Raw genomic sequence first — 23,394 nt, 5'->3', positions numbered from 1 at the left:
CTACTATGGAGTGAAATCTAAAGAACCACACCCAGAAGTTCAATATCATTTAGGATCAAAAAAATATGTTAGTTTCTAATATTCCCTTTTTAGGAAGAACAAGTACTTTTAATTTACGTAATTGCTCATATCTAGATAAAATTCTGAGCTCTTTCAGGGCAGGAACACTCAGACTTCTGCCAATCGCCAAACAGGCCAAAAATGTATGAGATTATTAATAAATCTTAAAACTTTTTATTGTGGGTTTTTTTTAACTCCTAACAAGGCAGCCCCCATCCTAGCTCAGAAGCAGTCAGATCGTTGTTTTTGTGCTCTCCTTTTATATGAGAACAAGAGGTCACTGGATGACATTACTGCTTTGTAAATTTAGAACAAATAAAAGGAAATGCTACTTCACCTAGTGCGTCGTCATCCTGTGGAATATACTGTTCCAGGATGTTGGTCAAAAGCTGTAGCCGGAACGTAAAAAATAGCTAGACCATGCTTGTTTCTAGCCATGTTTGCCAAGAGGGATAACCAAGCCTCGTGTTCAGAGCATCGGCTCATCGCGGCTGTAGCTGAGAGCAAACACCCCGGGCTCCCTGGCTGGGGAAGGACAGCTTTTCAGGGGGAAGATTGCTGTGGCTTCTTTTGGAGATGACAAGAATATTTTTCTTTTTGTGTGTGTCAGACATTAGATTGATGGCAGGTCTTGTCTAGACAGCACAGTGTATGTAATAGCCTTTCTCCCTCTGTTAGTATCCTTCAACAGGTGGATGTCAGGAGTTGAAATTACTGGCTCAGGTAGGAGGAGGTAAAAGTGGGAAGGATGAGTGTTGTTCTTTCCCTGTGAGTGAGAGCACGTTTCTGTTAATCTCAGTTCTGCCCTTACTCAGGACCAATATTGTGGCGTGCCTGTTGCATGTCAGCCTGCGCAGGTAAGAGCCCAGCGCTGCCTGCAGCGCTGGGAAAGCAGGAGTGTCGTATGCTCACGAGGTACCCGGTGTTGGCTGTTGTGTGTGAGGCTGTTTGAAAGGCGAGAACTGTTGAACCACTACTTTGCGAAGGAAGTGTCCCTATTAACGTGTTTCTGGATTCCTAATTATCCTCATTAAAATGTTTTAACTGTAGCACCACTCCATGTTCATCAGAAAGACGGGTTTGTATGGTTTCTTAATTCCCCCAAAGAATTGTTGCACTTGTTATGTTAAAATCTTACCTGTCCTTCACAGTAAAACCTGAATTGTCCCAGTTTGTCTTCCCTAGAATAGGAGTGAGGTTTGAGATTGTATTCTTTATTTCCCATTTCTGATTATACCACTAAATCCCAGTGCAAATGTTGCTTTAGAACTGACTTAATGGGGAATGCTCTTCATAAAAACGTCTTGCACGGAGTTACATTTTATTTGTAGTTACACAATAGACCCTTTATTTTAATTCTGTGACTCTTTGTCTTGATGATAGAAGTATGAAAGTCTTCTTGATCTCTTTATTTGTCCTCTTTATAAAAAATTAACTTTGTTCTTTTGAACAAAGGATTGTCAAATGCTGAATGTGGGGATTTTTAAGATGATGCAGTAGGTGACTTAAGAAGGAATTAGTGTTTTTCTATATTGGACAGTCTCTCCAGTGATCCAGGAAGTCAGTAGCCTCAGAAATTAATTCTTGTCAAAGGAGTGTCTGCATTTCTGTATTTTATGCCAATATTTTAGATTTCATGTCTTCCAAGGTGATTTAAAAATGATACTATGCACTTGGCATTTGCCTTTTTTTCCCCCTCCAAAAAAGAGAGAATAGGAAAAGGGGCAGCATTGGAGTGTTCTGAAATGGGATTGTGATGATAATAAATTAATTTATATTCTTTTTTCCCACTGCCCAAGAGCGTGCCAGTGGCTTGTTGAACGAACTGGTGGTTCCTTATAACAACGGGCTGGTTTTAAAGTGATGAAAGGTCTTTGGATGCTTCGTCCTAGGATGTTTGGACTTTACATAGGGTACTGTTGTACATATACAATTATAGATGTTCTTGGCTTTGCCACCAGAAAAAGGTGGGGCCCTGTGCTGTCTGAAAAAATTATTTGAACTTGTTTTACTTTCAGGGAAGAAGCTGCTTCCTCTTAGCAGGACTTCAGAGATGCTGCTCGTTGTTCTCTAACTTCACACTGATTTTTGCGGTAGCATTTCATTCTCTGTAAAAGGTTTCTGTAGGATCGCCTTTCTTACACAGCAGAGTTTTTGATGGAAATACAGTTAACCACCCACTTCTCCACTTTCTAAAGGAAAAAAAAAGACTCCTGTGATTACCTTCTTTGGGAATAAATCTTATCAGAGCTGGAATTGTCCAAAGGAAAAGTCAGGGAAGAGGGAAGGAGTTCTTCAAAGTTCTATTTTTAGAAAATTGCAAGTACTTATTTCTGTTTGCTAACAATTGAGACAGATCAGATCATTTTGTCCAAGATAGAATGCTCCACGCCAAAACTGTGTTTCTAATATGAATGGCCAGTCTTCCCTTTAAAAAGGTACCTCGCTCCATTCATTGCCTACTTAATGTGTCTACAGCAGCCTTTTCTGGGTTTTGGCAATGCCTCTGGGTGAAGTTAGTTATTGCAGGTGAATGCTGCAATCTGTCCTAAAAGAAAATGTATTTTGAAAACTGAAGAGCTTAAAATGAAGCAGAAATTTACAGTTGTATCTTTTTTTCTTGATTACATACACATTTCTTAGTGGATGCTCTGAGGCACTTCAACATCACTACAAGTTTTATGTTCAACTTCAGAGGTTTTTATTTTTGATCTGTTTTATGAATCATAATGAGAGAAGTGAGAGACTGGAAAATGGTAATTAACAGGGGCCATGTATGAATTTTTTAGTGTTCATTAATAAAACTTTGGTTGCGTGCTTGTGAGAGCCACACGAGCCTCATCAACCTGCCACAATCCTGGTTTATTTTAATCCGTTATTTCAGATGTTATGGTACAATTTGCTGGAAAAGCAGATGATGTAGACAATCTTTATCATGTACAAAATACAGAGGGACGCAGGAGTGTCTGGGCTGCTGGAAGTTTTTAGAATTGACATGAAGAGGAGTTGTCTTATTTTTGTTAATGGTGCTCAACCTTAGTGCAGCTTTTTTTTAGATCCAGGTCTTTCAAATACTTCAATATTGGTCTAATTTAAGAAGTCAGTTGGATGGAAATCAATATGGAGGTGGGCACAAGAAGACACTATTAGAAAGATAACTACGTAGTAGGCAAGAAAGACTTTTGTCCTCGGAAGAATAAATGTTGATTTATAGTCAGGTCTGGAGCCCAGCTGAATGGGCAGCCTGTGGACAGCAGACATGGTCCTCTGAAGAGCTAGGAGTTTTTATTTCTCTCTGCTGCCGCCATCTGACAAAAAGAGAGAGCATCGGCAGTAACTATACAGAGACCCTCCTGGGCAGAGGGGAGCCTCAGCCGCCCTGCGTGTCTTCTACTGGTTTGTTCCAACACCCAGCTGTTTGTTTAACACAGGGCAACTAATGTGTGGGAATTACCCAGGGTAGAAACACACTGAGGACGATATTTTTAGAGGGAGGCAAACTCACCACAACCTCAAGCTGCTAGTGGAACGCTTGTTGCAGTATCTTTTATGTAGTAAATGTAGAACAAGCCCTCAGGAAACATGAGGGTTCAAAATACAGGGTTTTTTTTCTAGACTGCTTATTTGATTTCTCCTCTGGATTGCTTATTTTGTTTGATTTCTCCCCTCCTTCCTCCCCACTTGTGATGGCTCTATACAGGTTTTTAGTATGCTATTACAGAGCATGTTATCTAATTTATTAATTCCTAGAAACTGGTATATTATGCTGTTAACAAAATATTTTAATGTTGTTGCCCATTTAAAAAGTCATTAAGTACTTAAAAGAAATTTATGCAAGTTCTGCACATGTAATATATTAACTTTTCCTGCTCTGTGCCTGATTTGTGTTGTGCTGTTATTTGGGTCTCAGAGATGTCTTTACTCAGTTCAGTATTGGGAATGATAGCTAAAATCTCTGAGGTTCTATATATTTATGAAGGAATTAAGGTACATTATGGTGGAAGAGAAACGTGGTTGAGAGGTGCAAATAACTTCCATTCTGTTGTGCAGCTCACTGCCTGTGAAAATAGCTTCACTAGGCTGCACCAGTGACCATGTGTTCTCTTTCTGTCTCTCACTGACATGCCCAGAATACACATTATTAATTTTCTCTCACTCTTCAGATTATCACTCCATGTCGGAAGCTCATCCTTTGTGCTGATAACAGAAAAGAGATGGAAGATTGGATTGCAGCACTGAAGACTGTACAAAACCGTGAACATTTTGAGGTAATAGGAGAATGTGTTCCTTTGCACTCTGTGCCTCTCCTCCTAAACAACAGCTTGTTTTGAGCTTGGAGTCAGCTTCCAGTGAAGCTAATAGAAGTAATTTTTATTGACTATAATGTGCATAGTTTTAGGCCTTCTGTAAAAACTGTCCCAAATACACTGAAGTGATTCTCCAAATGATGCTTGTGGCTTTGTATACTATCCCTCGGTAACTTTGAGAGCACTTTTCAGAGTATGGGTAGGTTATGAAACACAGTTCTCCTCCCATTGTGTTTTCACTTTTCAGTTATCCTTCCTGCCCTAATTCACATCTTGCCTGCTTGGTATTCTGCCTATGTCCGTGCATCTGTTTGTTTTCTGGGGCTGTAGATAGATCAGCACCGCCACCAAAAGAAGCTGTGTTGTGTTTTCCCCACTCTGATGCTTGTCTCTCTGTTGTCTCCTCCCTTACGCTGGCATAAGCATTTCTCTACTATGCAATAAACCAGATTGGGGAATTGATCTTGCTGAAAGCTTAATTCAACAAAAAAATGGGGAGGGAAGGATCAACTCTCCAGCAGATAAGTTCTCCAGTAGTGAGACAAGGCTGGGAGGTAGGACAGGAGCAGGCATGAAGGTGTGGCTCCTTATTCAAGTAGTCTCTTCTGGCTTAAAGACCTTCTTGATTTACAGCTAGTGTGTATAAACTGCATGTGGCCTACTCTTCCCTAGTAAAAGTTTCCTGTTTCTGCCTTTCCTGACTGCGACGTGCAAGTTTTTCTTTTAAGGAAAAAAAACTCGTGTTACTCTACTTTAGACTTTGCTGTAATACATTTTATTTCATTAGTCTACCCAGTACAGCATGGACCATTTCTCAGGGATGCATAACTGGTACGCCTGCTCGCATGCTCGGCCAACGTACTGCAACGTGTGTCGGGAGGCATTATCTGGAGTCACATCTCATGGGCTCTCATGTGAAGGTAAGCGTGCTTCCTTGTCTCCTGTTAAGGGAGTGTCACCTTTAGAGCTCAGTACCATGTTCCAGAGATAATTTAAGAGGAGTGTTGTTAACAGTCTGCAAAAAGACGTAGAAAAATGTTGCATAATAAACTTGAGAGCGCTACAGGCTGTGTATGAGACTGGAGGTCTTTTCTGGACCTGATGCTGAAACCCTTTGCTGCTGAATCCCTTTGGCTTCACAGAGAATTTTCCTGCAGAAGTCAAGATCATGGTCTTGGCATTTTATAAAAGGATAATATATGTGATGACGTTTTCATGCTGGTTTTGGTGTTGGACCTGATAGTAATATAGCTGATTTTTTTTTCCATATACCCAAATAATGCTATTTTTTATTAAAATCATGCTTCTGAAGTGAACAGGTATCATATATCTATCTGAGGCATCAGATAGAATATTCACAAGAATGCTCCTGTTCGTGAGAATAATCATATTTGTAAGAACATCCTTGTAAAGTGTTTGAATGCCAGGAGGTTATTCTTTTTCAGCTTTGGCATAGCAGACGTGCCTGACTGCGTACAGCTCATACTTCCAGCGTGAGTGAGGTTACACCCACACTGTGTGAAAGGATGCAGGAGTGTATGACTATGTAAATCATGTCAAATTTAACAAGGTGATAACTAAGCTTTGTACAAGCAACTGGCAGAAGTGACAAGGCAGGAATTCATAGCTAGCTCATCTTACTCAGTATGCATAGAGCTGATAGTTTTGGCAGTGCTAACAAGGGTAGTGTGTGCCCATGCTTTCTTCTGGAGCCAAATATGGTCACTTGGGAAAGCTTTTGCACAGACTGCCACATTACATGTTCTGAGGCAGGATTAAAACATTCTTCTCTTTCTCTCTAGTGTGCAAGTTCAAAGCCCACAAGCGGTGTGCTGTGCGGGCAACCAATAATTGCAAGTGGACAACTCTGGCCTCTATCGGGAAGGATATCATTGAGGATGAAGATGGGGTAGGCATTAGTGTTAACTCTTTTAGCCTTATCTTGATGTGGAAGCACTGGCATGTGCTCTACAGCGTTCTTCACTGTACAAATAGCAGATTCTGCCTTTATATGTTAGCGACGTGGGAAAGCCCTTTACTGTCAGAGCATGAGATTCTGCGTGAAATGTTCAACTGGGGCAGCGAGGACTCCTTAGTGGGAAGAGTCTCCTGCTATGGACCTGGGAAGTTGAGGTTAAATATGTGGAGGCATGGGGCACCTGCTCTGAGTTTTAGCAAAACAAAGATAGACGAGTGGTTGGAACAGTACCTTAGCATATGGGATGTCTGATGCAAGCCAGTGTTTCCCGAGTAGCCTGGGATGAGTCACCTGGTCTCTTTGTGCTTGAGCGTGATGTAAAATGCCAAAAGAGGTCCTCAGGTGTTTTCTAGAAATTGCCTTTGCTGTCCTTAAACAGTGCATTTAAAGACTTGCCTCTCTGTATGTCTCAATGCCACAGTGCATCCTGCGCCTTTGAGTTGCACTCTGGAAAGCCCATATTGCTTCTCTCCCTCCGTACCATTTGCAGATCTCAATGCCACATCAGTGGTTGGAAGGAAACCTGCCCGTGAGTGCCAAATGCACTGTGTGTGACAAAACCTGTGGCAGTGTCCTACGTTTGCAAGACTGGCGCTGCCTTTGGTGCAAAGCCATGGTGAGTTGAATAAACGTGATCATTTCATTAAAACCATAGCCTTTGATCAGCTCTTGGGAGTGTTCTTTTAGTGACGTTTACTTAAAATGAAACCTCTAACCGTGCTGTCAGTGTTTGCCATGAAGGGCTTTATTGTTCTTTCTCCACGTGATAAACAGCCTGCAAGAGATAGAAATTTAAATTTGTGCTGAAAAGTATCACTGTGATGCATAAAAAGTAAGACCTGAAATAAGTATATAGCTTCTCTGCAAGCTCATTTTCTTTTGATAGTGAGCTTTCATAGCAGAATTTAATTACACTAGACAGGAATCAATGTCTCGGGCATGGGAAGTGTTGGATTTTAAGGAACCATCATTCAACATACAAGTTGAAAAGGTACAACAAAAAAGGTGATAAAGAATAGTACATAATTTTAATAATTGCAATTTCCTTTCCCATTGCAATAGGTTTCTCTTGCCTAAGCACTGCAGTGATGCAGATCTTGCTATGTTTCCAGTTGTCTATAAGATCAATAGAAGTAGTGTCACAAAATATGTGTGAGGTGGGAGCTCAAACCCAAAGCAAACCCTCTATCTTGCAGTCTTTGTGTACCAGAAATGGCTGAAATGCCCTACTCTACTTCGTGTTTCCTTTTTTGGGTGGCTTTATTAATCCCTTCTTCTCTTACCTCTTTATGTCCCTCATGTCTTCCTGCTTTGTTTTCAGCTTTCTTGTTTTCTTGAATTCCTAGCTTTTTCTTTTGTTGCTACTTTTGATCTCAACTGAGGCTAAGGTTTTGAAAGCAGAAATGCCTGAAGGCTCTTAAAGCCACATGATCTGTTACCTGGTCCTTTCAGCACTCAAAGTGCTAGTCTCATAAATTCAAATGTCAGAAAAAGTACATACTAATGGAAGGAGGAGAATCAGTAGAAGACTCTGATTAGATCGTTCTTAAAATAACTTTATTGATTGACATTTCCTTGGATTCTCCCCCTCTTCCTGTCTTACTCTCCCTTTACAGCCTCTTGCTGGGTGGCTTTATGAGTTACACCACAGTGCCCAGAAGAGTCTGAATGAATGTTTTTTTCTTGGTGTTTTCAGGTACACACAGCATGTAAAGAGTTGTTGCCAAACAAGTGCCCTCTTGGGCTGTGCAAAGTATCTGTCATTCCTCCTACTGCTCTTAACAGCATTGATTCAGATGGTAAGTATCACTAGTGAGTAGTGCCTGCTTTCTCTTCCTCTCAGTCACGGTCCCTTCAGCTAATGCTATTAATGCCAGACTCTATCAACTGAAAACTCAGCTTTTTGGTGTTGCTGAAATTCCAAACTGGAATATATTGCTGAAGTATGGCAGTGAACTGTTTGCTTTGCTTCAGTGTTCAGTTTATTACCCTGTAACGTCAGTATTTGCTGAGCTGCAGCTGTTAAAATTTATTGAGAACAACTATATTGCAGAAGCAGTTTGGGAAGGTTGGGGAAGCTGAAATTTTGGCATGCTGCTAGGAGATAAGTGTGACATTTGGCAGCATGAGGATGGTTCGTGCTGGATTCAAGGCTGTCTGCATTTGGCATTTACCCAGTGAGTGCCATAAGCACAAGGGAAGTATTAGCTTCTTCATAGTTGTGCTGGGGTGTGGGGTGTTGTTTTTTTCCTCGCTCCATCTCCATGCGCAGCTTCACATCTCGTGGCTTTTCCTCCCTTTTCCCTTCCCTTTTCTCTGACAGGTTTCTGGAAAGCTACTTGTCCCCCTTCTTGCACAAGCCCTTTGTTAGTCTTTGTCAACTCAAAAAGTGGAGACAACCAAGGTGTAAAATTTCTGCGAAGATTCAAACAGCTACTGAATCCAGCCCAGGTCTTTGACCTCATGAATGGAGGACCTCACCTTGGGTAAGCAGATATTCTATGGAAGCACACATTCCTTGTAAATGCCAGAAAAGTACGAGTGATTTATTTGATTATAAGCTCATCCTCAAATATAACAAGGAACTTATTCCTCAGAGAAGGCTGAACACATGAAGTTTGGAAGGGTTTTCCCCTCTCTGTGTTTAGTGTTATTGATTAGCTAAAACCAAAAATGTTGTTGAAAAAGATTATTATTTCCATTCATCAGTAACAGCAGGACAGCTTGAGGGGTTTTGGGGGAATTCCAGAAACACTCCCCTGGAAGAAGACCAAGCATGGAAAGCTTGAATCCAGAAGAAAACTTGTCAGCAAACAGACTTGTAACAGGCATCCTGATGTACTGTTAACTTGAGTTAAATCGTGTAAACAGACAAATGTCATAGATAGCAAATGAATATTGTCAAAATCAAATTTATTCAGAAATAACTTACCTGGGAAGTATGTGAAATTTCCATCACTTAAAGATTTTACGGTGATACTGGGAAAACATGTCTTATGAATGCTTTTGGTAAAGTTGGTTCTGCCCTGGGATCTAGATGACATTTCAGGCTTGTTTACCAGATTACACTAGACTATCTATGGATAAAAAAAAAAGTAAGCACTGTGAAATAAATTCTTTTTGTGTATTTCTGCAACTCTGTTTAAAAAAAAGAAAAAATTGGTCTCTAGTTTGCATCCTCCAAATATTTCTCCATTGGATTGGATTTGAGTAACTTTTATCATGAATGGGTCTTCTTTTAATAAGAGCCAACACAAGGTGAATTTCCTTCATATTTTTCTAAATATGACTCAAAGTCTATGAGTAAGACCTGTAGATGCAGGGTGCTAAATCTGGGAGTGTCAGCTCCTGGATGAGTGACCGTTAGGTTCTGCTTTCCTAAGAACTGTTGTGGTTTCTTGTCATAGTGCATTGTGAAACACTGCCCTTTAAAACTGTAGCAATTCTGTCCAGGAGATGTGTTTGGCTGATAAATAATTTATAGGAAACTTTTAAAATTAAATCTTTTTACTTCTTCCCCTCCCCAGTTGGACTGACTGTGGAGAGGAATTTTGCTTATAAGCAGGAGAGAAGGGAAGGGAGGGAATTAATTATTTTCTCAAGCTGTGGTGCACACTTCTAAAACAGCTGCTCTTGTTTGCTTTCTTAAAAAGGAAATGGTGGTACAGGGTAAAGTCTGCTTCTTAATAATTTAAATATTCTCAACTGCTGCCAGTTAAACTGTACCATTAAGATGTTGTCATTTCTGATAGATATTTTTCCTGTGCCAACAGTGCTTGAAGAAATAAGGATTTTCATGTACTACAGTAAATTCTGTTTAGGTGGTAATAAAAAAAAAAAAATATACAAAAACTAAATAAAAGCAGGCTGTAGCTCTGGAAGATGTTCACTAAGAAGCACAGTTTTAAACAGCTTAAGGAGAGGTTGGCTTTAATATTCTGAAAAGGGTGAATAGAGAAATTCACACTTGTCTTGCTGGCGAGTTGTTTGCCTGCCTGCAGGACAGACAAGGCGCCACAGCATTGATTTACGTTGCTTTCCCAGAAGAAGGACTAAAGCTTGTAAGGCTTTGCATCCTCTTACAGTTGTCTGCTTACTGAATGACTGCATAAAGTTCCCACTCTTCAAGCTTTGCTTTAATTGGTGTGGCCTTGAGTGCGAAGGCAGTGACGTCAGAGCACTCCAAACAGTGACAAATAACTCGTGTTAGGCTGAACACGGCAAATCTGCAAAAAGGAATTAATTCAAAACTATCACATGCTTGTTTCCTCTTCTGTTCAGGCAAAAGTGCCCTGCTTTACTGGAGGAGTATGTCTGGGACATATTTCTGTAGTAAACATCCATTGTAAATTGCTGTATTTATAATTCTTTATAGTCATTTTAATTCATCTGTAATCTAACAGTGACCTGTATTCGTTGTGAAATCAGAGTCTACTTTAAGGAAATCTGCCATGTTTATAACCTAGATTGGAATTGTTTATCATTTCTTTCTGTGATAGCTGATTGTTCTTCTCTCTTGCTTTTTTCTTTCCCTTCTCTGTAGTTTACGCTTATTCCAGAAATTTGACACTTTCCGGATTCTAGTTTGTGGTGGGGACGGAAGTGTTGGCTGGGTTCTCTCCGAAATTGATAGCCTCAATCTTCACAAGCAGGTACCTGCCCAGCAAGCTTGGTTGGATGAAAGAATGAAGGAATTACAATAGCATGGGTTGAAGACGACTTTCTTTGATCATACAGATGTTTGCCCCAGGACTGAAGTCACTGAAAGCTTACCACAGCAGTTTTCTTGCAGGAGTTTTCTGCAAGAAGCAGGACCAGACTAATTCATTATTCCAATCTCCATTGCTCCCCCACAACTCCCTCTTACAAGATCCAGCCTTTGGAGTAGCTCTGAGTTACTCCTGCTCCATTGCCAGCAGAGACTTACACTCAGAAAGGGCTGCAGTTAGACAACTGGGAGTTCCACAAGGGTAGTGCTCCTCATCTATTCACTTTAATTCTCATGGTGGTGTTTCTGAGTCCTGGGATAGACAGAAACTTCATTGGAGTAGAGTTATCATACAATGTTTAATTTGTTTCCATTTTGTTTTGGAGGTGTCTGCTAATTTTACAGAAAAAGCAATAGCACCACCTGATGGTTAAATAAATACATCTGTAGAAGGGGTTACTTTTAGTAAGATGCTCCTTCGAGATAGTAGCTGTAATACACTCCTCTCTCAATTAACAGCTTAAAAGTAGAGGAAATTTTTCCTCACTTGCATGCTCTTCTGGCTGTTTTTGCATTCCAGTTACTTTCTCCTTCCCTTGGGACTAGCTGTTTCTCAATGACTCGTCTGTGTAAGGAATCGGTCATGCTACTTGTAGCTGTTGGTGGCTTGTGTCTTCCCACGCGTTTTTTTATCAGTTTTGGTTTCCTTTTCTCCAATGCAGTGCCAGCTGGGAGTGCTGCCCTTGGGAACAGGGAATGACCTTGCCCGTGTGTTAGGTTGGGGATCTGCTTGTGATGATGATACCCAGCTCCCACAGATCCTGGAGAAGCTGGAGAGAGCCAGTACCAAAATGCTGGACAGGTGAGTCTGACATCCTCCCCTGCTCAAGAGTTGTGTGAAAATACCCTCCCAGGAGAAGTGGGCAGTTCTTGATTGTACCCAGCTGCTGGACTTCTTACTAATGCCAGTTAATGTTTTTTCTTTGATAATCTTCTGTCACCCTTTAGCAATGAAAGGTAGTCTGGCTTTCTGTGTCACTGCTGCAGAGTAGTAATGAGTGAACTTGTGTGATGTCCAGCATCCACTCTTGTGTTCCAGCGTTCTCATCAATTGAATTTGACAGCCTTACAGTCATGATTTATTTCTTTAAGCTAATTTTTTTCTTGGTGAATTTGAACCAATCTTGAGTTTGGCTTAGAAATGAAAGCTGAATGCAGAAATGGACATCTTTACCGCTCATATTGATATCGCCTATATATCTTTGAACATTTAAAAATACTTGTCTTTAGAGTTGCATCTTGACATCTGTTAACGTTCAATCAATGCCCATAGAATTTTTTTAAACAGTATTCCGAATTAATATTTTTAAAAATTTGACTTCAGCTTTGTCAGCAGATCTATGAAAGATGCCACTCCACCCACACACCAACTTTCCTTTCAGCCACTTTTCTCTCCTCGGACATTTCTGTGATAGAGGGAAGAAGTACAGAAAAGGTCCTTGTGCTGTAGAGTACTTGTTCACAGTGTCATCCCTTCCTCTTCCCTCAGTTCAGCCCCCCTGCAGTTCCTTTGCCACCCTGTGGCTTCCTTACATCAGTCATGCTCCTGCCGAAGTGCAGTTTGTTCTGCTTGAGGATCTAACCTGTTATGTCCTTTGGATAAAGGTGGAAATCATCTGCCTACAAAGTGACAGCTATGATGTCTCCTTTTCAACAGGTGGAGCATCATGGTGTATGAAACCAAACTCCCTCGCCAGGCCTCCACTTCCACAGTCACTGAAGATTTCAGTGAGGATTCTGAGGTACCTCATGAGATGCAGAGGGCGGGGGACTGGGAGCAATGGCCTCAGAACAGACAAGATAGGAGGCAGTGGTTGAGTTCAAGTGGAGCAGGCCTGAGCTGTGACTCGGGTGAAGCAGGAGCTACAAAGATCCTGGGTCTTTAAGTCGAAGAAGGATTAGGGAGAAGGGTAGAGGCTGGGTTACCGGAGTCAACGACCATAAAAAGGAATGGGAGGAATATACTTTGGAACAGGACAGAGAGGAAATAATCGACTTTTATCTGCTGTCATGACATCATGTTGTTGAAATTGTGAAAAGCTGCATAGCAGTCATAAGAACCGTAAAAACCCAATTTTAGATCCGTAGTTAATCAGAGACTGCACTGCTGATGATTTTTAGGTTCAGAATTAGTTTATTCATCAGATTCAGATCTTCAGTGGGTAACTGAGCCCTGGACCACAGAACTTTTCCAGGGCAAAAAGAACCTCTAGAATGATAGGTACTTTCTAGGGAGCCAGGGTTACACAGCATAAGTTGTAGTGTTGGGAAGCAGCACCCCAGTGGCTTGTTTCTGACTGTCACCAGGTGCAGAAGATTCTCTTCTATGAAGACTCTGTGGCTGCTCATTTGTCCAAAATTTTGACTTCTGACCAACACTCAGTGGTCATCTCCTCAGCCAAGTGAGTACTTGCAGGACAACTGCTGTAAGTGAAAGTTGCACTGTGAAAATCCTGAGAGAATCCCTGCATGACTTTGCACTACTTTCTTTGTCTAGGGTGCTTTGTGAGACAGTGAAGGATTTTGTGGCTCCAGTAGGGGAAGCCTATGAGAAGGCAACGGAAAGCTCAGAGGAATCAGAGGTCATGGCCAGGAAGGTAAAATTGGAAAAATTGTTTGGATTTCTACTTCCGAAGTGGAGAACTGCTCTGTTTTCAGAGAACTAGGACAGCAGCAGTTCAGCAAGTACTAAAAGAATGAGCCACCCAGTCTACTGTTATTTCTACTCAAATGTTGTTCTTCGCCTTGTAGTGCTCTGTCCTGAAGGAGAAGCTGGACTCACTGCTGAAGACACTGAATGATGAATCTCAAGCATCTTCATCTCTGCCAAACCCTCCTCCCACCATTGCAGAGGAAACCGAAGATGGTGATGGGTCAGGCAGTGCTTGTGATTCTTCTAGTGACCGGTCGGTGGGTTCGTCATGTACTGCACGGCCCCAGATATTTCGTCCCCGAGAACAGCTCATGTTGAGAGCCAACAGTTTGAAAAAAGCCATTCGTCAGATAATAGAGCATGCAGAAAAAGGTAACCTGTTAGGAGTTCTGCTTGTGACTTGTTACAGGCTCTTGAGAAGTATAAATTTCCTTTATTCCAGAGGGGAGTAGTGTTCTTCATTAAGAACAGCCTTCCTGAGCTGGAGAAGCTATTCAGTAAGCTTGGCTATTTAGTTTCAGTATCATCTCTGCCAAGCCCACCTGTTTGAAGCATTGCTTGGTAAATGAGCCTGAAGTTCAAGGTATGTTCTCTCCCATAGGGCTGGTGTAGGAAGTTACTACCCTCCCACACTCTGTTCATTTGCGTTTCCTGTCTGTCCCCACCCATACCACAATTGTGTCAGCGCAGCTGTTTGTGTGGCCTTGCTTTAAAACAGATCTGAAAATACTTGGGAAGAAAGTATTTCAAGTATTTTAACTTGGATTGTTTTGGAGATCTCTTTAGAGTACAGCCCAGCAAAACAGTGCAGTGGGACAACTGCAAGAGAGGGCAGGAACTTCTTAAACTAGCTTTGTCACTGGGAAAATGTTATAATACTGCATCTTGATGCAAATCAGTTCTGTTCTGATCTTAACTTCCTAGGCAGGTGACCCTCTTCTCCACATCTTGACCCTTATCTCTCTCCAGCCACTCACACCCAGAGTTCAAAGTTTCATTTCCTTCGAAAGGCATCAGTCTCTGAGATGCTAGTCATAAAATCAGTGGTTTAACTTAGACCAAAGGAAGTACTTAACAGCTTATTACTGGAGATGAAAGCATTGAAGTTTCAGATGGGACATCCATGCACACCTCAATGTGTGCTCTGAACAACTCTCAGTTACAGACCATTGCAACGTTTCCAGCACTGCAATACTCTATACAACCTATCTTGAAATTATATGAGGTGATGGAAGTTGAGCAAACAGCCTACTTCTGGTGAAGTAGAGGTCTTGACCTCACTGCTGCCCCGCCTTGCTGCTGCTTACCTTATGCCAATTTGATGTTTGCTGGAGTCGTTTTGGAGGCCAGCTAGTTTGCTTAATCCAACAAGAAGAGTTTATATTTCTGCTGGGCTAGTGGGTTGGATTGCCTTGTTGGGTAGTTCTTGTGAACTCCAGAGTCAGCCCAAGGAGGGGAAGAGGCTGGAAGAAGGGGGACTCGTTCCCTTGCAGAGGCAGTGAGCTGGTAGATCAGCTCGGGGCTTCTCACAGAAGCTGTGCCCTGTGAGGGGCTGCTCAGGAGGAAGGCCTATTGATTACATGCAAAAGAAGTTTTGATTTCTTTAGGCAATATGCTAGCATTTAATTCTTACCAGCTCTTGGCCAAACTCCACTTATGTTTCAAATGTATTTGTTCAACTTCTCCAAACTGTTTTTCTTCTTCCAAAGTATATAATTTGATTCTTTCCTTTGTTTGTATTGGTTTTTACCACCTGCTATTTTCTTCCTCCTGATTATGCGTCTAAGTGCCCTTTTCAAGTGGGTTATCCTATTACCCCAGTACAGATTAAGTAAACAGAAAATTCATTAAATTTATCATTTAGCATGCGTCTGGTTAGAATTTCTGGCAACATATAAATGCAAATAAATGGAAGCCCATCACCTGTGGCACAGTTTACATCCCAGGAAGCCTGAGTACCTGTAGCGTTAAAGGTGGATACTTGTATTTAGAGCCTCACTGCTAAAGAGCACAGCAAAGAAAACAGGAGGCTAAGCCAGCCCAGTTCCAAAAGCTCTCCAGAGTAGAACTTAGTTAAGACAAATTATGTAGGAAAGCTTTTTGTTATTCTTCCCTTTAAGGAATCGGGCCTTTAGAGTCCCATCCTGTTGTTATTTACATCAGTGGGAGGTGTCCCTTGCTAGAAAAGCTGTGAGGCACTCACCTACTTTCTCTCTCTCCTTACAGCTGTAGATGAGCAGAACGCCCAGACCCAGGAGCAGGAGGGCTTCCTCCTTAGTCTGTCAGCCTCTGAAGAGGGCAAGGAGCTGAGGAACGAGGATAAGATCTCCCTGCAGTCATCACACAGCAGCAGCTATGGAGTGTCCAAAGGGAGGAGCCAGCGGAAAGGTACTGCTCTGGGGCTGCCACCTTGCAGATCTTGCCTGCCCATTATAATTCTGTTGTAAAAAGTGAGGGAGGCATTACGTGTATTACTATCCAAGTTCTGTTTGTCTCTAATTTTTGAATGATTGCTCTTCAGATGCTAGGCCTTGCACATTCCTATGCTCTAGGCTGTGCATCATACACCTCACTTGTCGCTATATCCCTGGTGGCTGGTCCATGATGTTAACATAAGGAGCCTATGATTCAGAAATTTTCTTACACCTTAGCCAGTAATCTGCGTGCTTTTGGTGCTTGGACAAGAATGGTCTTGAGCATTTTTCATGTCATCTACCTGATGGCATTTCACTGTAAGCCCCTGCCATCCTTTGCAGAAGACACAGAACAGAAGCCAGTTTGCTTTAATAACTGTATTATGTGAGTAATTGGTTAGGGATCCCCGATCACTGCAAATATATTTGGAACTTATCTGAGTATTGATTGGGAGCCGAATACTCTGTCGTCTGCTGGCAACAGCTTTTTCTCATTGCCACTTCTAATATTTGCATGTGGCATTTTGATACCTCCAATCTGGAGGTTCTCTGGCTGCACATACGCCGCATCTCTGTCTCTTAATGACTGGTTCTGTCAACTCTTTGTTTTATGGTGGTTAGAGTGTTTTGCTGTTGAGTGATTTCTAACCCAGTCTTGCTGCTTGGGCTGTGCTGCTGTGTGCTGGTCTGAATCACAGCGTTATGTTTGTCAATAGCCGTGTTTGTGTTGTGTTTTACAGTGTCCAAGTCTCCTTGCGAAAGACTAATAAACAAAGGAAGTTTGTCGCTGGGCAGCTCTGCATCTCTTCCTCCCCAGACAGGAAACCGGGACAACTTGCCAATGCTGAACACAAAAATCCTCTACCCAAGTACGTGTAACACCCACCACTTCCCATTGAGGCAGCCAACTGGAGAATGGGCGACAGCAGCGCAGGCTGCAGTCTCCACATGAAAACATTAAATTGTCCTGCCTGATATCTGTTTGTGCAGGGTCCACTTGGAGAGAAATCCCTTTGTGGATAACTCCCCATTAGGGCTGAAAAGTGAAGACTGGGAGGGAGTTGTAATAGATTCCAAATTGTAGCTGAGACCTAGACACAGATTTTTATTAACACAGTCCAGTGGCAGAATTTACATACCAGTTACAAAGAGGTCAAAGTAACCTTGACAAGGCCGATAAGATGCTGCTGAGAGAGGTTTCTGAAGAGTGGCAGCCATGGGCGGGGAGCAGCAGTCCCTTCTTGCAAAGGCTGAAGTCACTGGAAGTGCACAGACCCAGCAGAATTCCTACCTCACACAACTTGTGTAGCAGCTTTGCCCCATCACTGTGGTGCTGTCCTTCCACCTCTTCCCTGAAATCACTTGTTCAAATTGTTTCTTTTGGAAGCAGGCAATTTCCTATCTCCCTGACAAAGCTACTGTTTGTGAGTTGACAGCTAATAATTTAAGAAGCAGGAAGCAGTAATTAGTGAGCAACTTGGAGAATAACTTCAATCCTACCCCTTTCCCTCTGCTCATTGAATCCAGGATGTTGCATGTCTCACCCTGGAGCGCAAAAGCTACTGCAGTGAATACACTCCTATGTCCCATTTCCATGTGGCTGTACAACTGTGCTGCTGGCCTTAGGTGATACCAAGTCAGTCAAAAACCCCTGCAGGCAGCCCCCAGAAACCCTTCTCCTTATCGAGAGTGCTAATTCTGGAGTAGAAGGAAGCACTACTGCTATTTCCTTTCCACAGTGAATGACAAGAGTTAATATGTTCTGCCGTGTCGTCTTGTCTCTGAGCTTGAAATTACCTGTTTTCTGCTTATTATTAATCACACCCTTCCCCATGATCAATTTGCCTACAGATATCCGTGCTGGCATGTCTGGTTCTTTGCCTGGGAGCTCCGTCATCAGCCGATTGTTGATCCATGCTGATCCCTTTAACTCTGAGCCTGAAAATCTGTGAGTATGCTCAGGAGGTTGAAAGGAGGGAGTGGGCATTTCCAAATGGACCTCAGCAGAGCAGCAGATTACTTTATAGAGCTAAATAATGGACTGCAGCAGCCCAGAGTTACGTAAGTGAATTCATATGCTGGGTGCCAGTGAGGATCAGCTTATGTAGCAATACATGCAGTGACACATCTGACTCGTGGTAGAAGATTTTTAGGTTTTAGGTGAGAATGAATCTAGGTCAGTTTTCTCCCTAAACTCAGAGATTACTCTGGCTTCCAGTTAGTAGACAGTAACCTGCCGGGGAATGACTACCCCTACAGCATGGAGGCCCAGGAAGGGCCATGAGCAGGCCGCAACAGCAGAGGCAGTTGGGAAATGTGATTTGAAGACTTTCTCAGGCTGTTTAACAGTGAAAGTCCAATGATACAGACTTTTAAGGTTTTTTTTCATGGAGTTCAGTGCTCCTGAGATGAGTAGCTGATGCTTTCGAGCTCATTTGTCAGGCTCTCTGTAGGTAACACCCTATATATATAAAAAAAAGATTAGCATTGTTAAGGTTTTGTGAGGTCCTTTTACACAATGCCGGTGACCAGCAACATAGCTTTTTGTAAATGAAGTGTAGGCTTCTGACTATGTTTTCTGTGGCAAGAGGAGAATTCCTCTGCAGATCTTGTGGCTGTGAAGTCTTACGGACAGAGGCTGCAGGCCAGCGACCTCTGCTCAATAGCCACTTTTATGGTATTCTTTGTGGGTTTTAGGCAGTTCCCAGCAGTGCTTATCAGAGTACGTTGGCATACAGCGTTCTTGTTCTTCACCTTTCTATGGAACAGAATTATGAGCTGGCCAGAGGGGGCACGTGAGATGTATACTAAATGCTGAGTAGACTTAGGAATGGGAGTTTTGTTCTTTTGTTTGGCAGTGAATGTTACACAGAGAAGTGTGTCATGAATAATTACTTTGGAATTGGACTGGATGCAAAGATTTCTTTGGACTTCAACAACAAACGTGATGAGCACCCAGAGAAATGCAGGTGGGTTTGGCTTTGGCTGACCTTTGGCTACTGCCAGAAGTGACTAAAACCACTTTATGTTTCTGTGCGGTTTTGAAGCCGATTGTGTACAAGTGTGCTGAATAGGTATATTGTCAATCTTGTCTGCATAATCCTCCTTCGAGGCTTGAAATCACGATGGAGGAGGTTAGCTACTGATTCATTATGCTGTTGTGGCTGGTAGAAGATCTTTGAGTAGCTATGTCGGTGTGGATTTAGTGTGTTGGTTCTGTTTACTTCATGATCTCACCCACAGAGTTTTTCTCCTGAGCTTGCTATTTAGCTATGAGAGAATCTCAGCTCGGCTCTAAATGCCACAGAGGCTGGTTTTGGCCTTGATCCTAACTTAATACAAACAACAGGATTTGGCCTTTTGAATACCTGGGCAACTAAGGATGCTTTGTGTAGCGTGGGATTGGTGCATTTGCTATAATTGAGCTAATACTGCAAAATACTGTTCGTGTCCTGGTGTACGAGACTGACAAGTTCTGTGCCAGGGAAATCTGTGTATGTTTCTGGTAATGTGTGTTACTCAGTCAACCTCAATTCCTATCTGACATTTATTTAAAGGGGAGTAGCTTCCTAGTGTAAGCCATGGGCATTTTGAGTGCTTGACTCTTTTGGAAGCAAAGCACCTTTGTGTTTTAGAATGTAGGTGAATGGAACATCATTTCAGTGTGGGGTGTTTTTCCTTTTAAGTGGAAAGGTAAATGCTCATGCTGACTTTTTCTCTTTTGATTCACCCCCTTAGAAGTCGTACTAAAAACATGATGTGGTATGGAGTATTGGGCACCAAGGAGCTGCTACACAGAACATACAAAAACCTGGAGCAGAAAGTCTTGCTGGAGGTGAGGAAATAGCATGCCCTTCTGTTGCTATAACTGGGGTGCCTAACTGCACCTCCTTCAGACACTTTGACTTTGGCATGGTGATTCTCTTGGTGACATTAGGGCGTTGCCCTTGCCTGCCTGATACAATATCTTTGCTAGATCTCACACTGAGCTCGCTAAAAATGGCTTTTCCTGATTCTGGACGATAACTTGTCTTCTCAGCCTGTTAAGGGAAGCGTCATCCTGCTGGAAGGTATCAGCTGTCCCCAACTGAGTATTCAGCATAGATAAAATCGTCACATTACATGTGGCATCTCATGTGAATACAACATTTTAGATAGTAGGTGCAGTGGAAGGCATTTAACTATGCTTTAACGTGCATCAGACTGGGGAAGAAGTATTATTGTGTGGGCCATGTACAGCATAAGTAGCTTGCTCATCATGCTGACTTGCATAGGTGTTTCAGAAGTTTTATCCCCCTTTCTGGAGGAATAAACTAAGAGGCTTTGCCAAGCCTCTGAGGTGTGCCTTGTTTGGGGAAAAGAAGCAACAGTATCTGTCTAAAATCCATGTTTGCAAAAGGAGAGGTAGTTTATGAGACAAGAATGGATATGTTCTACTCTCCTAGGACAAGAATAAACTGGAAGAAACCTGAATTCATTTATTACTAAGCTGTGCAGGCTGTTTTCTGTTCTCAGAGCATGTGCTCTGGCAGGACGGCACTGTCCTGCTGTGCTGAGAATAATGTTGCCTTCTTTTCTGTGCAGTGTGATGGAAGGCCAATCCCTTTGCCCAGTCTCCAAGGAATCGCCGTACTCAACATTCCCAGCTATGCAGGAGGCACCAACTTCTGGGGAGGGACCAAGGAAGATGATGTGAGTATTCTCTAAGCCAGTCCAGGAGATGTTTTAACTTACTGTTGCTTCTTGTCATAGCCCCTGAGATTAGTGCTTGGAAGAAGAGGGTAAGGGGCCTGTCTGCATGTACTTTCTCTGTGAAGTGGATAGGATACTGAAGTCCAGTCTTCATTGGCTTCGCACCCAAGCAGTCTGTAGTGATTCAGAAAAAATACAGAGTGTGAGCATTTGGACTTCAGGAAGTGCTTTACATTGACCTTATCCCCTCAGGCTGCCTGAGAAGTAAAGCCCCTTGAAGACAAAGGGAGTTAGATCCAGTCAGAAACATTGTATTATTTGAGACAGAAAAGTGCCTACTCATAAAAATAATTACTGCCTTGTAGCCTACAGCCTTCGTGTTAGCTGCCATTGGAAGCACAGTGGGAATATCAAGGCTCCTTTTCCTCCCTCCTAGCTGACTGCAGATCTTCATCTTCTAGCCTTATTACTAATTTTATACAGATTAAAAAGCACAATTGAAAGCCAACCCCCAAATCTTCACCAGTAGGGGGTAAAGGAAACCTCTCCAACAGAGCTGTACGTCAACTGAATTCTCTCTCCCTTCTATCTGGCTAGACATTTACAGCCCCCTCCTTTGATGACAAGATTTTGGAGGTGGTAGCAGTGTTTGGTAGCATGCAGATGGCAGTGTCACGAGTGATAAACCTACAGCATCACCGGATTGCACAGGTATCCATTGCTTTTGTGAGCTCTTCTTGCCTCCCCCATCACAGCTTGTGACGTCTTTGCCAGTTCCAGTCATTAAGCCCTCCTTCATTAAGCCCTAAGAGCGTCCATCAGGGCAAAAATGAGCATGTGCATGAGCATGTGCAGGGGCAGTTTGGTCATGGAATTTTTTGCTAGCATTCATTGCACTTAGACCACCATTTCAAATACAGATTAGTCCAAAGACGCAGCACGTGGTCCCTGCTGCACAAGGGGAGGCATGCCCTGCCACCCAGGCGCATGTGCCTCTAGCAGCAGCAAAGCGACAGTGCTTTGGGAAGAAAGAGAATGTCTCATGCTTTTGGAAAACCAACATTTTAGACCTTCTCTGTTGCAATTGCTTCTTGCAGTGTCGGACGGTGAAGATAGCAATCCTAGGAGAAGAGGGAGTTCCCGTGCAAGTGGATGGAGAAGCCTGGATCCAGCCTCCGGGTTACATTTGGATCGTTCATAAGAACAGAGCACAAACCCTCACCCGAGACAGGGTAAGAGCAGCCTTACGTACACTGTGTAGTACACACGTTTCGATGTCACATACTCCTGGAGAGCATGGCAGCGGCCACCCATGAAAACTTATCTTTGTGTATGTAAGAAGCATATTTTGCTACACACCATAAAACTTTTTGGAAAGAACATGATTAAACTTGCATTCACCCCTTGGGAAGTCGCATAAATAAGGTTGTTATGCAAGCTTATTTTGCTTCCTTTTCTAGGTGCCTTGTGGCAGTGTTTCTTAACATGCTTGCATGCTGTTTTTCCCACAGGATGCCTGCCTCGCTGAGTGCTGTGGATTGTCTAGATTCAGCTGTTCAATATTTTAATTTCCCATTATTGTTCAACATGTGGCTTATACCTCATTGACCAAGTAAAGCAGTGTCTTATGCCTTGTTCAGCAGTGTGTGTCTGTCTCGTCTCATAATTCTCAAATATATCTGATGAGTAGCAGCACATAAGGTTTTTCCTGCTGTTTTACTGTATTACTGAATGGTTGTAAGCCAAAGGAAAGGATGAAGGCCTTGCTGTAGCACAAACGGGCTTCATGGTTCCTCCCAACTCTTAACTGCCAATGTGTAAACAGTGTAGTTGGTAGCAGCTCTTAATACTTTCCAGCATAACGCCCCTTTACCCAGCTTCCAGGGTAAATTGAAGTCCTCTGCAAAGGACTCGCCTGCTGAATAACAAAAAAGAGAACAACCAAGAGGAAAAAGGGGAAACAGCCCGATACAGGCCTGAGGCACATTGCCTGGCAGGAAGTTACAAGTATGATGGTATGAAAAGAAAGCAAAGGTGGGCATACAAAGCCTCTGTCGTGGTAGGACAGGGCAATACCCAAGACACCTTGAGCTGGGAGAGAACAGTGGGTATTGATCACAGAATCACAGAATAGTTTGTGTTGGAAGGGACCTTTAAAGGTCATCTAGTCCAACCCCCCTGCACCTAGATCATGTTGCTCAGAGCTCCGTCCAACCTGACCTGAAATGTTTCCAGGGATGGGGCATCTACCGCCTCTCTGGGCAACCTGTTCCAGCATTTCACCACCCTCACTGTAAAAAATTTCTTCCTTATGTCTAGTCTGAATCTACCCTCTTTTAGTTTAAAACCATTACCCCTTATCCTATCACCCCTTGATGCAAATGTTGTGGAGAGGAGGAGACAGGAGTAGCGTGCACATTTTTTTCTGGAAGTAAGGGAGCTTCTGCAATGTCATGCTGAGGCTTGGAGGGTGAGTGACTGAAGGAGATAGCACATAGAACAAGGGGGAACAGGATTCCTGC

The 23,394-nt window shown here is 42.6% G+C and overlaps 1 protein-coding gene across 1 annotated transcript in view; it reads left to right on the top strand.

The window, feature by feature from the left end:
- DGKD (diacylglycerol kinase, delta 130kDa) overlaps positions 1 to 23,394 on the top strand; it is a 42,478-nt gene that overhangs the window by 12,092 nt on the left and 6,992 nt on the right. The window contains exons 3-22 of the mRNA XM_010286666.1: positions 4,224 to 4,328; positions 5,155 to 5,287; positions 6,170 to 6,276; positions 6,836 to 6,961; positions 8,042 to 8,144; positions 8,669 to 8,831; positions 10,889 to 10,997; positions 11,776 to 11,915; positions 12,771 to 12,855; positions 13,421 to 13,515; positions 13,611 to 13,710; positions 13,865 to 14,138; positions 15,993 to 16,154; positions 16,921 to 17,049; positions 18,032 to 18,128; positions 19,039 to 19,149; positions 19,919 to 20,015; positions 20,765 to 20,872; positions 21,470 to 21,583; positions 21,970 to 22,104. Coding sequence (XP_010284968.1) covers positions 4,224 to 4,328; positions 5,155 to 5,287; positions 6,170 to 6,276; positions 6,836 to 6,961; positions 8,042 to 8,144; positions 8,669 to 8,831; positions 10,889 to 10,997; positions 11,776 to 11,915; positions 12,771 to 12,855; positions 13,421 to 13,515; positions 13,611 to 13,710; positions 13,865 to 14,138; positions 15,993 to 16,154; positions 16,921 to 17,049; positions 18,032 to 18,128; positions 19,039 to 19,149; positions 19,919 to 20,015; positions 20,765 to 20,872; positions 21,470 to 21,583; positions 21,970 to 22,104 — 2,493 coding nt within the window. The remainder of the gene's footprint in view (positions 1 to 4,223; positions 4,329 to 5,154; positions 5,288 to 6,169; positions 6,277 to 6,835; positions 6,962 to 8,041; positions 8,145 to 8,668; positions 8,832 to 10,888; positions 10,998 to 11,775; positions 11,916 to 12,770; positions 12,856 to 13,420; positions 13,516 to 13,610; positions 13,711 to 13,864; positions 14,139 to 15,992; positions 16,155 to 16,920; positions 17,050 to 18,031; positions 18,129 to 19,038; positions 19,150 to 19,918; positions 20,016 to 20,764; positions 20,873 to 21,469; positions 21,584 to 21,969; positions 22,105 to 23,394) is intronic.

This window comes from Phaethon lepturus, unplaced genomic scaffold (genome assembly GCF_000687285.1).
Source record: "Phaethon lepturus isolate BGI_N335 unplaced genomic scaffold, ASM68728v1 scaffold935, whole genome shotgun sequence".
NCBI lineage: Eukaryota > Metazoa > Chordata > Aves > Phaethontiformes > Phaethontidae > Phaethon > Phaethon lepturus.
Note: the sequence above shows the minus strand (reverse complement) of the source record. Positions and strands in the feature narration are given on the sequence as shown.